Source organism: Hibiscus syriacus, unplaced genomic scaffold (assembly GCF_006381635.1).
Source record: "Hibiscus syriacus cultivar Baekdansim isolate YM2019G1 unplaced genomic scaffold, ASM638163v2 tig00004111_pilon, whole genome shotgun sequence".
In the NCBI taxonomy this organism is placed as follows: domain Eukaryota; kingdom Viridiplantae; phylum Streptophyta; class Magnoliopsida; order Malvales; family Malvaceae; genus Hibiscus; species Hibiscus syriacus.
Window position 1 is genome coordinate 547,222 of NW_024062000.1, and position 19,044 is coordinate 566,265.

Below are 19,044 nucleotides of genomic sequence, written 5' to 3' on the forward strand. Positions count from 1 at the left end.
CATATAAATATAATAATAATGCATTCCGTATAAATATGAACATGCAATCTATCCATTCAATCATGTCATATACAAATCAATGTAATCAATAATAATATGGTAGCATATAACTATAACAATGCAATTACCTTTGATAACCTTTTATAGGCCCATGTACATTTTTGAGAACTCAATGTATTCGAGTACATTGAGGTTGTGCACTATGATGTCACCACAACTCGTATGGGTCCCGCTAGGGGCTATGAAATTTGTCCCGAAGGACATATGTACTGTATTTGTCCCGAATGACCACTCCTTAAGAACCATATACATATTCCAGTGGATCAAATCTATCTCAAAAGACCCTGTAAATGTTCCAAATGATACATATATGTCCCGAAGGACCACGTAGAAACCTCGACTCTTGGCATGCCAACTATACCTATAGCTCTCATATTGTATACCATGGGCATTATTCTTATATTCCATATGTTCATGTATTCTTATCATTTCTCTATAACCCATATCACTTACCATGTCACATGTGCATTTGAATCTATTCACATATATCATTTATCAAATCATATGAACATATATACTTTATGCATGTATCATAATAATTATCATGTATGCATGTTCATAACTATTGTGCTATGAAAATCAACATAGGAATTAGACTTATCACAAATCTTATTCCATTGTATCATACTTATAATATGTACTCACCTTAGCCTTGCTTTGACTCGATTCTAATCCTTCAATTGTTCCGGAACGAGATTACGTTCTAAATCTACATAGTAATACATTGATACATATCAGTATACTAATTGATATATTCTAAACTATCATTCCTTAGGCTAAAAAGAAAGCTATTTTTATCTTTTAATGAAGGTATGCATCGATGCACTACACCATGTATCGATGCATCCCTTGACGGGTGCATTGATGCACTATCTATGCATTGATACATAAATCCTATTCGATGTTTGTATTTAAGGGGGGTGCATCGATGCACTACTTGTGCATCGATACACTGATGGTATTCGATGTTTTTATTTTAAAGGAGTGCATCGATGCACTTCATGTGCATCGATACACCTTGAAAAATTTTGGGATTTATCCTTGATGCATCAGTACACATTGAATGTGCATCGATGCACATAGCTCATAAATTGTATTTTAAGCCCGAAAATCATCAATTCTTTACTCAATTCTTCTCTTTTAAACCCCTATCATGTCATTAACCCCAATCATCATTACTTAAATCAACTTATATTCATGAAAATCATCTTTAACCTCAAAATCCTATCTCTCATATGTAATTCAAGAATCATACTCCAATTCCAATATGTTATAAATACAATTCTAACACTTCATATTCCTTAATTAGCATGATGACAAGTCAAATTTAACTTCAAATTCAACTTATCAACTCTTCTCCATAAATTCATTTAAAAACCCATTTTCTTTAATCTCTTATAACTTCTTCATCTTTTGATTATAAGACAACTTAAGCTTTCCTTAAGCTTAGTTATCATCTAATGATCAAAACCTAACCTTTAATTTATCAAATAACCAACTAATCAGAAAACTCACCTTTGCTCTAGCTTAGTTCACGATGGAGAGAAAAGAGAATGATGAAGAGAATTCTGGAAACTTTGTTTCCTCTCCCCCTCATTTCTCACGTGTATATATCTCATCCTTATCACCTTTTAATTTATTTATTGGTCAAATGACCATTTTACCCTTCAATTCACTTAATAATTACTTACAATCCTTCCAGATAAATCATTAAAATATTCAAGCATTCTACTTTAATCACCAAATTCTAAAGTTTTACAATTTAGTCACTAACCCATATTTTGGGATGTTACAAATCTCCCCCCCCCTTTTTAGAAAATTCATCCTCGAATTTTCATTGCACAAGGAGATAAGATACTGTCTACACATCTACTATTTATTATCACATATCACCTATTCAATAAATCTTTTGTGCTATCATAACCTTTACTTCATTACTTTAATTCTTCCATTACCTTTTTCCTTGATGCTCTCACATTCCTTTCATATCCCTTTTACTTATCCCTCCTTATCATTTTAAACTTTTCTGCCAATTCTTACTTCCGCCAAACATACAAATCCTTTATCTTTATTACACTCATTATCATACTACTTTATTATTCAACTCATTTCTTCCAATAAAACATACCCCACCATCAAACCATTCATATACTATACATTTTTCCCAATCAAAAATAGTTCGTCCTCCATTTCCTTAACTTATCAAACATTCATTCTCACTTATCCATAATACAATTTCCTTGGTTCGCATTCAAACATTCCATTTACCTTTGTCTTATAAATTGATTATTGATGTTCTTATTTTCCAATTCCTCCAAAATAATAGTATTCATCACTTGTTCTTTTAATATTCCCCTAATAACACCTATTCCTTCTACCTTATCTTGTCACTGAAGTAAAGAAACTACTTTATTTCAGAACGATAAAGATCCTCTAATTCTATAGTTTTCAATCTTACTTCAGATCATTTGAATAGTAATTCCATCAATTTAACAAGGAATTCAATTCTCTGAATTCTAATGGAACATTCTCAACATATCTTATTTATCCCAACACTGCACCCTAATAAATTTGTCACTTCCATATCACTATAAATAACTTCTAATTGAATTCTCAATTCTCACATCAATTTACTACTAATATATGAATATGCAAGTCCAGATCAATCAATATCATAACATATCTATTACATAATAAAAAGGTACCTGTTATCATCTCTGGATCATCAAAATCTTCATTAGTATTAATATTATATACTCGTGCAGTGGAGCGTATTTCCTGTTGAGTAGAGGATTCAGGTTGACTTCTACCTCTTCCTCTACCTCTTCTCCTTTGAGACATCGAAGCATATCGTTCCGACTGTACTGGTTCTCCTGTCCCCAATGGACAATCTCTCATGAAATGTACCACTTCACCACATCGGAAACAAGCTCCAATAACTACCCTACACGTTCCGCTATGGCTTCTTTCACAAATTTCATATTGTCTAATTTGACTCTGCTGTGCTCATCTATCACCAGACCCTACAGATTGAGTCTGTCTAGCTCTCATCTGACATAATGAAACGATTTAGTATATTTGTCATAGTTTAAGACATCATGTTTAACTATCTCGAAAGATTATAAACAAATCGAAATTAGTCATTTAAATTAAAATTGATAGATTTAGGAAGGCATCGATATCAATTAGAACTATCATTATGTTGTTTTCCCGCGATTGTAAGATTCATGAAAATTTATTTTATGAATTTTCTCATCATATTGTTTATGATTCCAATCAGTAAAAATCATCTTTTCGTTCCTTTTATTTTTCTCTCATAACTATCTTTTGAATAATCATGTATTTCTATGATTACATGGAAAAAAAGTGGAAAATCATCATTATAAAAATGACATGAAAAATTAAAAATTAAATTTTTTATTAATTAAAATCGTAAATGATATTATAAAAATCATATAATAAAATTTTGAAATTAAGAAAAAGACCTAACAAATAAGACATGTTGAGTTGACATATCGAAAACTCGTGCAACATGATTGATGAGATCCATCGTCAAGGCTATTAAATTCCTGGTTTGGTTATTTGGGATTAATTTCTTTCCTTTCATTAACACCCATCTTAATGAATAATAGGCTTTTATTAGTAAATCGATTATTCAACTATACTTCAATGGTAAAATTTGTTTATTGAATTATTTCAGATAATTTAATTATTCTCAAATATTCATTTTAAGCATTGATTTTAAAAGTTATAAAGTAGTCATTAAATTTATTGAATTATTACATAATGATCATTAAATTTTATTGATTTGTTATAAAATGATCATTTTGATCGAACTTTATAAGATGATCATTAAATTTAGCAAACTTCTACACTTATTATAACGGTGCAATGATCATTTTATAATGATTCAATAAATTTAATGATCATTTTATAATTTTTAAAAATTTACTGATCAAAATAATTATTTAAGCATAGTGCAATGGCTTATAGTGTAGTTTATCCATAAATTGAGATAAAACAACTTTAAACTCATAAATGTAACAATTTTTCTCAACTTCAATAGGGTTTTAAAAATATCCGATCCGGATAATCTGATTGTTAATTCGTCGATTATGTTAAAACTATTCAGTATTTATAGTGAAAACACTCAAATTTATTGTTGGTTGCCCAACCTGTTAGTTTTGGTGGGTTTTTGGGTTGAGTCCTGGTCATTAAATAATACTTAACCGGATACTCGTCGACCCAATATCCGATTTCTTATATTTTTTTTGTTATTCTTAATTCTTAAATTCTCAAATTATTTCACCGATCTAAATTATTTCTCAAATTATTTTTTTAACTTTATAATTAAGTGTATTTCTTTAATTTTTTAAAAATTTTATCTTTTAATTATATAATTTAAATTTTAAAATTTTACAAGTGACTTATGCATTATAGACTTTTAAATTTTAATTTTTTTTATAAAATTTATTAAAATTAATATAATTTAAAAAATAAAAAAATGAATCGAGTACCTGTGACTCGAAAATGTGGGTATCCGAGTTTTACGGATACCCGAATTAACGAACCAGGATACGGGCCAATATTTTAATATCCAAATATCTCGGGTACTTGGTATTTCGAGTATCCAAAAATATGGGTACCCGATTTTGAACACCCTACATATTAACCTTTGAATTTAGTTTTTTAGTATGTTTTCAGCCTTTTTTATAATACTTTGATAGTGTGTAACGTGAACAGTGTCATTGCATCACATAATTAAAAGAATTAAAAGTAAAAAAAATGTCAAATTCCAGGTTTAATATGAAAAAAAAATCAAAGGATAAAATAAAAAAATTACTGAACTGAGTGGTGAAAATTACTTTATCCCATAAACTTTAAAGACTAATTTAAAAATTGAGATATAGTTGAATGGGCAATTTACTATAAAACCTAATTAAAATGCTCTTAGCCTACCACGACTTCAATATAATAGTAGTTAAAATCGATGGATAATTCTTACGTACGAAAGTCTAATTTAAGATTAAAATTAAAATTATAAATTGTAATAAAAAATAATAAAAATCATAATATTTTAAGTTTATTGCATATAAAATGTTAAATTTTTATTAATATTTTTGGTTAAACGTTAAATGTTACAAATAATATAACATTTTTTAATTATTAATTAAAATATTATAAAAATATAATATTCTCGATTAAATCAAGAATATTAATAAAAAATAATATTTTAAAATATTATAATTTTTATTACATTTTTAATTACGACTCAAAGAAATAGATATTTTTTAATCTGAAATTAGCCGCTTTTTATACTTCCCCAAAAGTGATAGTTGTTTCACACTTTCACCGGCCAAAATTTCAAATCTGCGTAATGGACGTCGAATTAACGATCGAAATCAACAGATGTGATGTGTCTCGTATTTAACTTCGACTCTTCTGGTCCTTTCCATTAAATTCCTCAACACTACTTAATTTTTAATGACGACAAGCTGAAATAAAAATGTCTTCATTGGATGAATGGTCTGAATATCCAAATTGGGTCAAATTCAATCGCTCCATGGATTCGGCAGATACATAAATCTAGGATGATAATAATAGTAATTAAATATGATGTGTTTTAATTTAATTTTATAAGATTGTTTTATTTAAAACATTGGGTTTAAGAGTTATTTTTACTCCTATAGTAGATTTTTGTCCATATGATATTTTTGTACTAATTTAACATTAGTTTTACATAAGTAATTTTCACATCAGTTAATGTTACTAACGTGACTTGATGATGTGACATTTATTAAAAGGAACCAATAATAAAATATTTATTAAACATAATGGTTAGACAAAATTCTAAAATTTTAACATAATTTCTTAATCTCATTGAAAAAATTATAAAAATTGAGAATTTTTTAACCTATTCCCTTAATCCACATACTCATAATATTAACAGTTCTGCTAATCAAAACGGTCAACGTATTTCGAGGGCTAAGATAATGCCCTTAAACAACTTCGAGGGTAAAATTGATACAAAAATACTATAAGGACGAAAATGATAAATTTATTCTACTACAATGACAAAAGTAACGCTTAAGTCAAAAAATTAAGTTAAGAATATGTCTAATATAATTTTATTAATGAAAGTAAAGGTCGAGACGAAGTTAAGTTTATAATAATAAATGTTCGATTTGATATAACACATATAATCTATATAATGTTTTTATAATTTATCGAATATAAATTTCACTTCGAAAATCGTGCTTGACCTCAAACTTATTACTATTCAAGCTTTTAAGTTGGTGAGATTAGAGATGATCACGGGTCAAGTCAGATCAAATTTTTTATTTATTAAAGCTCAACCTAAAATTAAACATTTTCACATGTACTGGACTCAAATTTAAGAAGAATTCAGCTGAAAATAACTTTAAAAAAAGAAATCATTTTTATTAGGTAAAATATGAATTCAATTGAAAAATATAAAGACAAAACAATATTAGTACAATTATTTCTAAATATATAAGATACAATAATATTATTTTTTCTAATTAGTCAAATTTTATCACATTAAATTGAAACCCAATTCGACCTCATCATTTTAATAACTCGATCAAAACTTGGATTTTTAACAACAGCGACAACAAAAAGTCTTATTCAATAGAATTCAATTCAAATATATTAAATTCAAATAAAATATCCATACATGGATGGGATTAGTAACTTCGGTCGGATACAACTTTCTCCGATTATGAAAAAACAAAAATTCATGAACTAATCATCGTAAAGAATGTACATCATAGTTTAAGGTTAAAGTACAACGCAACTAAAAATGTTATAAAAAGAATAGCATTTTTGGTTGAATATAACAAAAAATGTTAATGTTTCTTAACATTTTTCGGTTGCACACCTTCCTCGTAACATTTCAGTTTATTTTCAGTTGTCATCTGAAAATGTTTTACGACCGAAAATGTTACCTTATTCATAATATTTTCAGTTACCTTTTACAATTTAGGTTGTGCTAAAGTGAAAATATTAATTTTTTGTATAACATTTTCGGTTACCTTTTACAATTTAAGGGCTTCTTTTGGTAGGTTTTTGGATCCATTTCTTAATATGAGGCATGAGCTCCTTTCGTTTTCTTCGGGATTAATTCGATAACCAGAGAGAGGGAGGGAGGGAGAGAGAGAGATTTAAGTTATTATTGATATTCTTTTATTAATATTAAATTTAAATAAAATATTGCTATCAATAACAACAAATAGTTAATTAAACTATTAAATTTAAAAATAAATAAAGGTCAATCTAATATCTAAATAAAATCTACAAAAATTAAATTAAACTATTTATTTTGGAGATTTGACATGTCATTTACAATTTTTATTAAGGTAAGGTTAAGGACGTGCATGAAACCCATACTTGAATGAGTTACAATCTAAGTCTAACTTGATCATATAGGGAAGGTTTTTCTAAAAAAAAAACTTTAGATTTGATTAAGATTAGATTCGAGTTTAGAAACAAAGAATATGATATGAGATAGTAGTACAATTATATCTTATATATTTAATAATAATTATAATAATATCTATTTTTATATATTTTTTTCAATTAAGTCTCTAGTTTACTGAATAAAAATAAGAATTATAAGTGTGTGAGCGTGTGTATATTAGGTTGGGTTAAATCAAGTGTGAGTGTTTACCAAAAATCGGATAATTTTTAGGTTAGAACAAATCACGTGGGTTAACAGGTAAAATGTATTGCACTAGGGTCGATTTTAAATATGCCAAAAGACCCAATTAATCTAACTCATGTGTCCTTCCCATGTAAGACTATTTATTGACCTAGTCAAAATGACATATATTACATTTTTTATTGATTCAATTTTTTTAAATAAAGATAACAATTTAGGACAATTTCGATAGCATAATTAAACGTCAAAGGTCACTTTTGATAATAAAAGCCTTAGATTCTAAAATGAGAAAGTAAATAGGCCTAAAGGGGTAAAAATACATTAAAGCCCAAACTAAAATAATAGTATGAAACCCCAACCAACCTTTAACTAAAGTACGGGGTTGGTCCAAAAAATAAAATAAAGGCGTCCCATCTAGCATTCTATAACTATAAAGTTTAGGGACAAATTTTTATTATTGTGTACATACATTGTATCATATTATTAAAATGTGGCTAAGATAAAATATGATTTGGACCAACAAATTAATTGTCACTTGGTAGTGAAAGTGACGACCTTGAAGCTGACTTTAAATGTAAACAAAACAGTTAATTGCTCCCTGCTCTCCGCTAAAGAGAAGTTTACTTTTGACAAACATAAGAAAATAAAATTCAAGTTAGATACGTCATAGACGGAGGAGATTTCACGACGGCAGAAAAGACGAAGAAGAAGCCTACGTGGCTAATCGTGCCTTCCATCACCTGCCCCCATTATTAATTTCCTTCTTATTTGTGGATCAAGGCTTGGCTTGGCTTAATTTGTGCTTATTTGGTATATTACGCGGAAGGATGATATTATGTGACAAAATTTTGGTTAGAGAGGACATTAATAGTTAAAGTTGACTCATACCCGATTACTTGAATTAATTTATTCGATTCAATACCCGATATAGACCCAAATATGATGATCCAAAATTGATTTGAAATAAACTGAATCAAACTGAAATCAACCTGGATTTTTGTTGAATCGAAAACAACATGAAACAAAATCAACTCGAACCAAAATCAACCCGAACCGAAAGCAACCCAAATAAAAAATAATCTGAATCGAAAGCAAACCGAATTTAATTTACCCATATCCGATCTGAACCGAACTTCAATCCGATTTTAACCCAATAATCAAGTCTAAGTAAATGAATAATTTGTTATTATTATTATTTTGATAACTAATAAAATGATGCAAGTTTTATTCTCATTTTGTATTATAATATTAGTTAACTATTAGACTATTACCTTTAGTAATAGTCGAATGGTTCAATATAACATTCTTCATTTAAAAGATTCTCTTTGTATTTGATCCAATAACTTTTAAATTATTTAAAAATCATTTATATCAATATTCATTCTAATATAATCATTATATTATTTTAAAAAATTCAATAAATATTGTTTTTATAATTAAACATCAAACATCTAATTAAAATTTTTAATTGAGAACAAAATTTATAATTTTAAATTTAATTCTTCACCGAATAGGTTGCACCATGAACTTTTCAGGTTAGATCAAAATGAAATTCAAGTCACAAACTCTAATATGTCTTATAGGTTTAGGTCAAATTGACACCCATAAACGATAGTGTTATTTGAAACATTGAATGTAAAAAGTTAAATTTAAACCTAAATGATATGATTGATAAACAAAGATATATTCTTTTTCTTATAAGAATATATCAATAATTTTATATATATTTGGTTAGACTCATACTTAACTCAACCTAAATTGACATGAATCGAGACTTTTCAATCCGATATTGATCGACCCGAAAACTAACCAGTCCGATATTAATTCGACTTGAAAACCAACTGGTCCGATATTGACCCGACCCACTTACCATTGACCCAAATTAAAATTGAATCCGACCCAAATCAAATCTCAAACCAAAATTACCCTACCTGAAATGACCCAACAAAATTCGATCCGAATGACCTGTTTACCACTTCTAATTAATCTTATATAATATTTTTTTTATTTACAAATAAAAAATATTTTTTCACCAAAATAAAAAAATTTAAATTATTTGAGTTTCACGAGTTTTCATCCCATTCAATTCCATAATTTTTTTAAATATTAAAAAAAATTGAAAGTAGTTGCGTGGATGAGATAACTACATGCGCTTGCGTTTGTGTGTGGATTGTGATAGGATTTTGTTGAACAATTTAAAACTTTTTTTGTTTTATATAAATTTAGAATCGTTAATAAGTAAAAATAATAATTGAGTTAACAGTAAGAAATGAGAATATATTTATTAAAAAAAATAAAAAAAAATTGAGATTAACAGTTGAAAATTTACATTATGAGAATTTTACATTATGTAGGATCTACTTATCTAATATTAGATGAGAAGAAATCAAAAACTGAGATTAATAGTTAAAAATTTAAAAATATTCATTAAAAAAAATTCAACCTTTAATTTTTCTTCATCCAACTATCTATTACCAATAAAGCATTAACAACAATACTAATTTATAATTATTTAGATTATTTTAAAATATAGCTACAAGTGTACGGTCCATTACCAATAAAGCATCAACAACAATGCTCCCGAATTTATCCCTCGACCAACAAAACCAATCATGCATTTCTATGCTTTAATCTAAACAGAATACACGTATATTGAAATCGAAAGACCCGTTTCGATTTTGTTATTTTTTCCAAGCCGATCATCTTTGTATATGTTCGTATCTCTCACTCCCACTCTGACTTTATCAAAGTTTCCAAAGCTATGGAAAATGAAACGACCCAGGATTTGTTACCCCAAAACAGGCCAAACCAGGGCAACGGAACTCAAGAAGGACTCGAACTGAAGAGTTTCAAGCTGGGTCTCCACTGGTTTTGCTTAGATCAATCGAGTTTATTGAAAGTTAGTCTCTCATGGTCTCTCTTCTTCGTGCTTGCCGTCGGATCTCCTATCATTTCGCACTTTCTGCTTTTGTGCTCCGATTGTGATAAGCGGCATCAAAGACCCTACGATGCGTTGGTACAGTTATCTCTTTCGTCTTTCGCGGCTATTTCTTTTGTTAGTTTGTCTTCTTGGGCTCGGAAATATGGGACCAGGAAGTTCCTGTTCTTGGATAAACTGTGTGATGTCAGTGATAAGGTTCGACGAGGATACGCAGAGGAGCTTCAGGTATAAAATGTATCTTCAACCCATTTTATATTCACCTCCTTGTTCTTAATGGAACTTTGATGATAGTTGATGAATTTTGACTGTTTTGATCGGAGATTTTATTTTTGTTTTTCATTAGCTGGATTGATCATTTGCTAATTGCATATGCCACAGGTTTTGAGGAGATAAATATTAAGCTAATGATAGTAATTAAGCCATTAACCAAAATATTAAGCTAAGTTGTGTTCACCTGCTTGAGTAGGATATGTGTATGTATCTCTATGGTTGGATCTTTATAAATTTTACACTATATTTGGAGCATCTTTAGAGGTCAAATCCGCATATTGTGTGTACGAATTTGGTTATGGTTTAATTCTTTTAGAATCCCCCCCCAACAATGTATTTGGAAGACACTTAGAGGTGGAATCCTCGTATATCCATGTGTCCTACTCAGTGCGTGCTTAAGGAAAAATGAAGAGTCGGGGCAGCATAGGACATAAATCTTGTTTAAATCATTCAACACTACATGGAATCATCTAAAACGTGAAGGTCTTATATGTGCAGAAATCAATGAAACTCCTTTGCGTATTTGTCCTCCCTTGTTTTGCTCTTGAGAGTGCATACAGAATTTGGTGGTACGCGACTGGACCGAGCCAAATCCCCTACTTTGGTAACATGATAGTGAGCGACACCATTGCGTGTGTATTGCAGCTGATGTCATGGCTTTATCGAACATCCATTTTCATCCTAGCTTGCATCTTTTACCAACTTACATGTCATCTGCAAATACTCCGACTGGAAGACTTTGCTCAAGTTTTCAAAAGGAAACTGAAGTGAGTTCAATCTTGGCTGAACACCTCAGGATAAGAAGAAATCTTCGGATCATAAGCCACCGGTTTCGCTTATTTCTTTTGTTTTCACTGGTCTTGGTCACTGCAAGTCAGTTCTTTGCTTTGCTCTTGACAACCCGAACCACTACCTCTGTCAATATCTACGAGGTTGGAGAACTTGCGGTAAGCTACTAATTTCTTGTTGATAGAAAGCTATACTATAGGGTCTAGACTTGCATAAATGAAAATTTATAATTATTCAATGATGATCGATCCCAGTTATGCTCCATAAGTATGGTCACCGGATTATTCATCTGCTTGAGGAGTGCAACCAAGATCACTCACAGAGCACAGGCTATTACAAGCCTTGCTTCCAAGTGGCATGTCTGTGCCACAATTAACACTTTCGATGATGTTGATAACGAGACTCCCACGAATCAGATCACTTCTCCCCAAATGTATCCTGCAGAGGTTTATTGGGAATCAGATGAAGAAGATGGAAGTGATGATTTGGACAACACAAAGCTTGTACCCGTCTTTGCACACACTCTCTCTTTCCAAAAGAGACAGGCATTAGGTAAGTTGGAAAAAGAAGCACCGCATGTTCTTTTTAATCCACATATGTTTTTCTGTATAATCCTTATTCGGTTGTTTGCACGTATTGCAGTGAATTATCTAGAGCACAACAGAGCTGGAATCACAGTGTTCGGTTTCATGGTAGACAGAACTGGAATCCACACTATATTCGGAATCGAATTAGCTTTACTGCTCTGGCTGCTCAATAAGACAATTGGTATTGCTTATTCGCCCTTTTCATTTCCAAGAAACATATGCTTGAGTTTAAACCGAATGAACATATCTCGATATTACTAGCATCTGGCATTTCCTTATAAAATAACCAAATAATAGTGTTCATATCCCTAACTATTCTGCACCCCATCCTCTTTTTTCCACAGTAAATCTGACATGAATACCCGAAAGAGAGAGCTCAACTCGACAGCATGGATGCTATCAAACCACAAAAGTATAATGCCGCCAGTTGTGAGTAGGTGGTTGAATCATCACCTTTGCTGGGATCAAAGAAGCATAGTATAGAAAAGGGAAATCTCTAGTAGTGAACAATATTCTGGTGATTGCATGGACATGAACTACAAGTACGAATCTCAAATTCGATGTCTATTTTCGGTTCTTGAACGACCCTTGGTATAATGTTTTTTTTTTTTCACAACACTTGCCCCTGTTGTGAGAAATTACTTTGGTATGGTTTGCTAAGGTATAATAAGATGAGAGGTCGAGTATGTATTTTATAGTTGTCATTTTGTTCATTTGGGAAGATGGTAAAGATTTGCTAGCTATAAGGATCTATGTTGCTTGGAGTTCCATTGTATCTATGTTGGAGATTGTGTCTTAGGATGTGACTTTCAAAAGATGTTTCAAATATCAAGTCAAATTAGGCATGGGCCATTTTGAAGTGGATCCACATTGATGTCATGTCCGGAATTATTGGCATTGGCTCCACCCTTTCCAGGGATCTAAACTTGTATATATGCAAAAAGGCCTCCCTCCCAATTCAAAACTTTAAATTCGGCCATCTCAAGTCATCAAAATTCACGCTCCAACACCTTGTATCCTATTACAAATCAAATTTTCCAAACCAATAAAAAATTATTTGTTTGAGTAAATTCATTTACATTAGTTTAAAATTATTTTTTAATTCAGTTAATATTTTTAAGAAATCCTAAATTTAAATATAATTACTTTCAATTTAAAAATTTAAGAATATTTGAATGGTTCAAGTATTATATAAAAAATTAAAATGATTTTACATGTTTTTATAATTTTCTCGCACTATTTACATTTTAGAAATTCAACGATTAAATTTATTAATATAATTATATTTTTTATATATAATTTTTTGAACCGGTCCATGTATCTATCGTATCAATCTATAATATTAATTTAATAATATATTTAATATTTATTTTTCATTTTACATAAAATAAATAGTTTATCGAAAATTTGTTTAATCTGTATCAATAGAACATGAAATATAATGATTGGACTGTTAAAATTTCGGTCTTATAAAAATTATATAAATATGCAAAATTATTTTTGGAAAAATATTAAATCATCTTTATTTAATTATATAAATATATATTGTTTTATCAAATATTTTTTATTTTTTATGTAATCTTTAAATAAATTAAATTAAAAATATTATTTAAAAGATTTAAATTACAAATCATTCATCAGTAAGTGTTATAAAATTTAATATATTTTTATAATATTTTAAATACTTTTTATTCACAGTTGTTAGATTTATGATAAAGAAAATTCAAATTCAAAATTTACAAATAAAATCTTTTATCTACAACAAGAAGCCCATTTTGAAATCTGAATCATGATGTAACCCCACAATACAATGATAATCACATGACCTATAAACCTCCAAATCATTTGAAAGCAAAATACAACTAAACCCTTTAAATCACTAAGCATAACAAGGCGCTTACATCCGTCGCCGTTTTGGCCCTTCCTCAAATCTTATCTCGAGCGCCAAACTCATTACAAAAGAAGGAAAATCAAACGGCAAAAACCATATTATTCCTTTTTTTTTGTTTGTTTTCAATTTCAAATTTCAAATTCTGAAACACACTGAGTGTGTGTGAAAATGGAATCCAGTCCAATGCCGATCGGATCGTCTTCCAAAGAGCAACAAAAGATCTACAGAGATTGGTTCAATATCGCCGATTCAGGTTTCTCCCTTTACTACGTTCTCTAATCACTTTCTTTCATTTTTTGTTCTTTTGTTGAATTTGGAGCATCAATTTTCTTAAAATGCAGATCGAGATGGGCGTGTTACTGGAAACGAAGCTACAAAGTTCTTCGCCCTGTCTAAACTCTCTCGTCAAGAACTCAAGCAGGTAACTAAAAACTTGTACATAAAGATCTAATCATCCTTTACTAAATGCTGTTATTCGCAAAACGGAAACTGAGGCCAAGACCGCGCTTCTTTGTGGTTTTGGCCTTTATTTGAATATATGAATGGATTTTGAAATTCCATAAAGATCTAAGCTTGTTCTTAAAGATTACTCATTATTTACTTAATGCTGTTATTTGCAAAATAGAAACCTCGGCGTTTCTTTTGGTTTGGCCATTCTTTGAATATATGAATGAATTTTGGAATTTCAAAGCTATTATTTGCTAAACTTGTTCATAAATATTAGTCATCATTTAGTAAACTCTGTTATTTGCAAAATAGAAATTGATGCGTTTCTTTAAGGTTGACCTTTCTTTGAATATATATAATGAATCTTGGAATTACAGTAAATAGTGATTTACTTAGCAGGATTTAAGCTTCCTCTGGACTAGAAGAAGATATGTATTAGAAACTTTGCCTTTCATTAGTGTTCTGTTTTGGATTAATTGTAGTACTGCATCATATTATGATTGTTTACGTTTATTTTTTTTTCTTTTTCATTTTTCTATCTTCAGATTTGGGCAATCGCAGATTCTAAACGACAAGGATTTCTAGGTTTGAAAGAATTCATTGTCGCTTTGCAGGTTGTATACCAGAATGGAGTTTTGTTTCTTAATAGAGATCATTAGTTTTCTTGTGTATGATTTAAGAGTTCATATTTTTGTTTGTTTGGCTTTCAGCTTATTTCTTTGGCACAAGCTGGACATGAAATAACCTCTGATATTCTTAAAAGTTCAGGCAAGTTGCAAATAACGTACTCTGTGTTGCTATTTTCTCATGCTTTAGTATCAATGAGTGCATGACTCTCTAGTGGTTCATATTCTTGTTGTTTAGTTTATATTGATGGTTCTTTTGTTTATTCTAGCTGGCTTAGAGCATATTAGTCTTCCTTTAATAGAAGGTGTGGATGCCTTAGCAACGGTAAGGGATTTTGTTTCTTGCTTTCCCACTTTAATTGCTGGAGTTAAAATGTCTTATTTCTTCCTTTCCCATGCTTGTGCTAATTTCTTTGTTTTTAAAACTATTTTTTCTTGCTCCTCTCTCAGAAGAAAAAGGATTTGACCACAAATGGTGCGCATGGAATGAATGGTTAGATGCTACCTATCCTTAAGTGTTTTCTAACCAAGTTGTTTAATTGGGTTCTAATGAATTTGTTTATTGCTAATGATGCAGGATCTAGTCAGCCCCAAGGTCTAACATCTGCTAAATGGTTTACCTCAAAGCCTTCAAAAAAGGTTGTTTCAAAATTTCTTTTTGCTATTGTTGTAGCTTGTTTTAACTTTGTAGTCTATTCGTTTGCTAATGCTTCATTACATCTTTTTTAATATTTGTGGCTAACCTTTGTTAACGAATGTGTCTTTTATATCTTCTTTTTTGCATTTATGAATTCTCTTGATTTATTTTTATTAAGGCTTGTTAAGTTCAGTTATCATCTGATATATGTTATGTATACATTTTATTAATCTCTCAATGAGGATGTGTTTTTAACTATGTTCACGTGCTATACAAATATTTAAGTTGTATCCGTTTGTAAGGATGACTTCATATGGATTGTTGCATTGATTGGCTTGTTTTCTCTATTTGTTGCTCAGATACCTGCAAGTGCTGTTACCTCAATTGTTGATGGCTTGAAGAGATTGTATATTGAAAAGCTAAAGCCATTAGAAGCTACCTATCGATTTAATGATTTTGTGTCTCCGTCTTTGGTAAGTGCACTGTGCTTTAAGTTATAAACCAAATAGAAAACTGTGCAAACTTGAACTGAATGCTCTCTCTGCACTCCCTGCAGAAACAGATACAAGGCTCCCCTTGTGGAATGTCATGTACTGTTTGACACAAACGCTTTAGTTAATTCAGTGTATTTACCAGTGATTTTCTAAATGCAGACAAACAGCGACTTTGATGCTAAACCTATGGTTATGCTGTTGGGTCAATATTCAACCGGGAAAACTACATTTATAAAACATTTGTTACAATGTGATTACCCAGGTAAGCTAAAAGCATTTATACTAAATTCTTCTTTCCTATGATAAGTTCATTATCATGTGTACTGAGCTTTCCATCATCACTCTATTGACAGGAGCTCATATAGGACCTGAGCCTACAACTGATAGATTTGTTGTTGTAATGGTATGTAAAACCGTGTCTGAACTTTCTGGTTCTGAAAGTGAATTATATGGATTCTTCGTTTATTTTCTTACACCAAGTGGTAACATTCACATGGATGGAAATAAGGATTTGCATTGTTTCTTATAACACATTTGATTTCATGTTCTATTACTCTCAGTCTGGACCTGATGAAAGGAGTATACCCGGCAACACTATTGCTGTTCAAGCAGATCTGCCATATGGTGGATTGACCACTTTTGGAGGAGCCTTTTTATCAAAATTTGAGTGCTCTCAAATGCCTCATCCAGTGAGAATTATTGATTTTACTTTATCTGTTTTCGGTATCAATTAATATACCAGGATTTTTCACCGATTTATTATTATTGTTGCAGTTGTTGGATCAGATAACATTTGTGGACACTCCTGGTGTTCTATCTGGAGAAAAACAGAGAACACAACGAAGTTACGATTTCACTGGTGTTATATCGTGGTTTGCAGCTAAATGTGATCTTATTCTTCTTCTATTTGACCCTCACAAGTTAGATATAAGCGATGAATTTAAACGAGTAATTTCATGTTTGCGTGGTAACGATGACAAGATCCGTGTTGTTCTAAATAAAGCACACCAAGTTGATACTCAGCAAGTATGATTCTCTCTTCTATCTTTTTAAATGTATACTTTTGTAATAACAAAATTTGATACATCACCATTATAACTTATCAATGTAATCTTTTTAGCTGATGAGAGTTTATGGAGCTTTGATGTGGTCTCTTGGAAAAGTTCTGAATACTCCCGAGGTTGTCCGTGTTTACATTGGGTAAGTTTATTTTCCCGGAAAATGTTTTTACACTGAACAACTTTGGATGATGTTGATTTCTCTTTGTAGCTCTTTCAATGATAAGCACAATAACGAGGCTGGTATCGATCAATTGGGGCAAGACCTTTTCGAGAAAGAACAAGACGATCTTCTCAAGGACTTGTTAGACATTCCGCGAAAGGCTTGTGATCGTCGGGTATGTTTATACTCTCTTTTGTTTTTACATTGCCGATACATTCGTTTGACAATATGTATGCATGTTTAGCTATCACATATTTTGTATCATATCCTTGTGTGTTTAGTTAATCCGTGTGCTTATGATGTCAGATCAATGAATTTGTGAAGCGTGCTAGAGCAGCAAAAATCAATGCTTATATAATTAGCCATCTCAAGAAGGAGATGCCTAGTATGATGGGCAAAGCTAAAGCTCAACAACGGCTTATTGATAATCTTCAAGATGAATTTGCGAAGGTATTGCATCTATTTGATCCTTTCTCGATTATTGAATTCTAAAACCAAACCAACTGTTTTAACAGACTTTCGAGAATTGGTCTGTTAGTCACTTATTTCGGATTTTTTTAACCGAATCAAATGGAAATTAAGGATTGCTTTCCATGACTATGTTGAAACAGGTTCAACGAGAGTACCATTTACAGGCAGGTGATTTCCCAAGCGTTGAGCACTATAGGGAAGTGTTGAATAATTACAGCATCGATAAATTTGAAAAACTGAAACCTAAGATGATACAAGCTGTTGACGATATGCTAGGATATGAAATTCCAGAGCTCTTGAAGAATTTTAGGAATCCCTATGAATGAAGTGCAAGTGGCCCCCCCGCTACTCCAAAAAAAAAATTACTTCTATTGGTGATATTCCCTTCTATGTGAACAAAAGTATTGTGTTTACCTTCGCTTTAAAGGGGCTTTTTAAAGCTTGTTTCATAGGATCAATGGTCATTTTGTGCAGTTTTTACATGTTGAGTATTATTTTTGAACCTATTTTTTTATCAAGAACTAGCAAGGGCAAAATATGATTTTTATTTTGTAGCTGGTTATTGAAACAAACACTCGGGTGGTTGTGTTACTTGGTGTTGAGTTCCATCTTCTCGGCCCGGGATAACCTGGGATTTATGTAAGGGTAATACATCTCAGGTCACTCAATTATTAGTCTGATTACAAATAGGTTACTTTTTCCTCTAAAAGTTATAATTTAATATTAAATTAAACCAATATTACAAACAGTCATTAATCGTTAAATATTAAGTGAAATAACGATGTAACTGGGCATAATAACAGTTTATTGTTATTTTATAGTAGATCGGTGTTATCCAACACTTAATTTGATTTGATTAACCCGCTTAGTTTAATAGTAATTTATGTTATTTTGTAGTAGATTGGTGTTATCTAACACTCTTAATTTGA

General features: G+C 30.6%; 1 protein-coding gene and 1 pseudogene across 1 annotated transcript; both read left to right on the forward strand.

Moving 5' to 3' along the window:
• The first annotated feature begins 10,402 nt into the window (after positions 1 to 10,402).
• Positions 10,403 to 12,978, forward strand: LOC120191313 (annotated as a pseudogene).
• Positions 12,979 to 14,040: 1,062 nt separating this feature from the next.
• Positions 14,041 to 18,604, forward strand: LOC120191321 (EH domain-containing protein 2-like). The gene is made up of 16 exons (XM_039194293.1): positions 14,041 to 14,472; positions 14,561 to 14,640; positions 15,212 to 15,280; positions 15,377 to 15,434; positions 15,562 to 15,617; positions 15,743 to 15,785; positions 15,870 to 15,931; positions 16,289 to 16,402; positions 16,583 to 16,685; positions 16,777 to 16,826; positions 16,984 to 17,112; positions 17,198 to 17,449; positions 17,544 to 17,623; positions 17,693 to 17,819; positions 17,951 to 18,094; positions 18,256 to 18,604. The coding sequence occupies exons 1-16, from the start codon at positions 14,388 to 14,390 to the stop codon at positions 18,439 to 18,441; spliced, it is 1,638 nt and encodes a 545-aa protein (XP_039050224.1). The 5' UTR covers positions 14,041 to 14,387; the 3' UTR covers positions 18,442 to 18,604.
• The last annotated feature ends 440 nt before the right edge of the window (positions 18,605 to 19,044 follow it).

What these genes read in the sequence shown, in the direction of transcription:
- LOC120191321 (XM_039194293.1), top strand. Translation starts at nt 14,388, where the DNA reads ATGGAATCCAGTCCAATGCCGATCGGATCGTCTTCCAAAGAGCAACAA. An exon ending in CTCGTCAAGAACTCAAGCAG is followed by an intron (nt 14,641 to 15,211) that starts GTAACTAAAAAC and finishes TTCTATCTTCAG; the next exon opens with ATTTGGGCAATCGCAGATTC. An exon ending in GTGTGGATGCCTTAGCAACG is followed by an intron (nt 15,618 to 15,742) that starts GTAAGGGATTTT and finishes CTCCTCTCTCAG; the next exon opens with AAGAAAAAGGATTTGACCAC.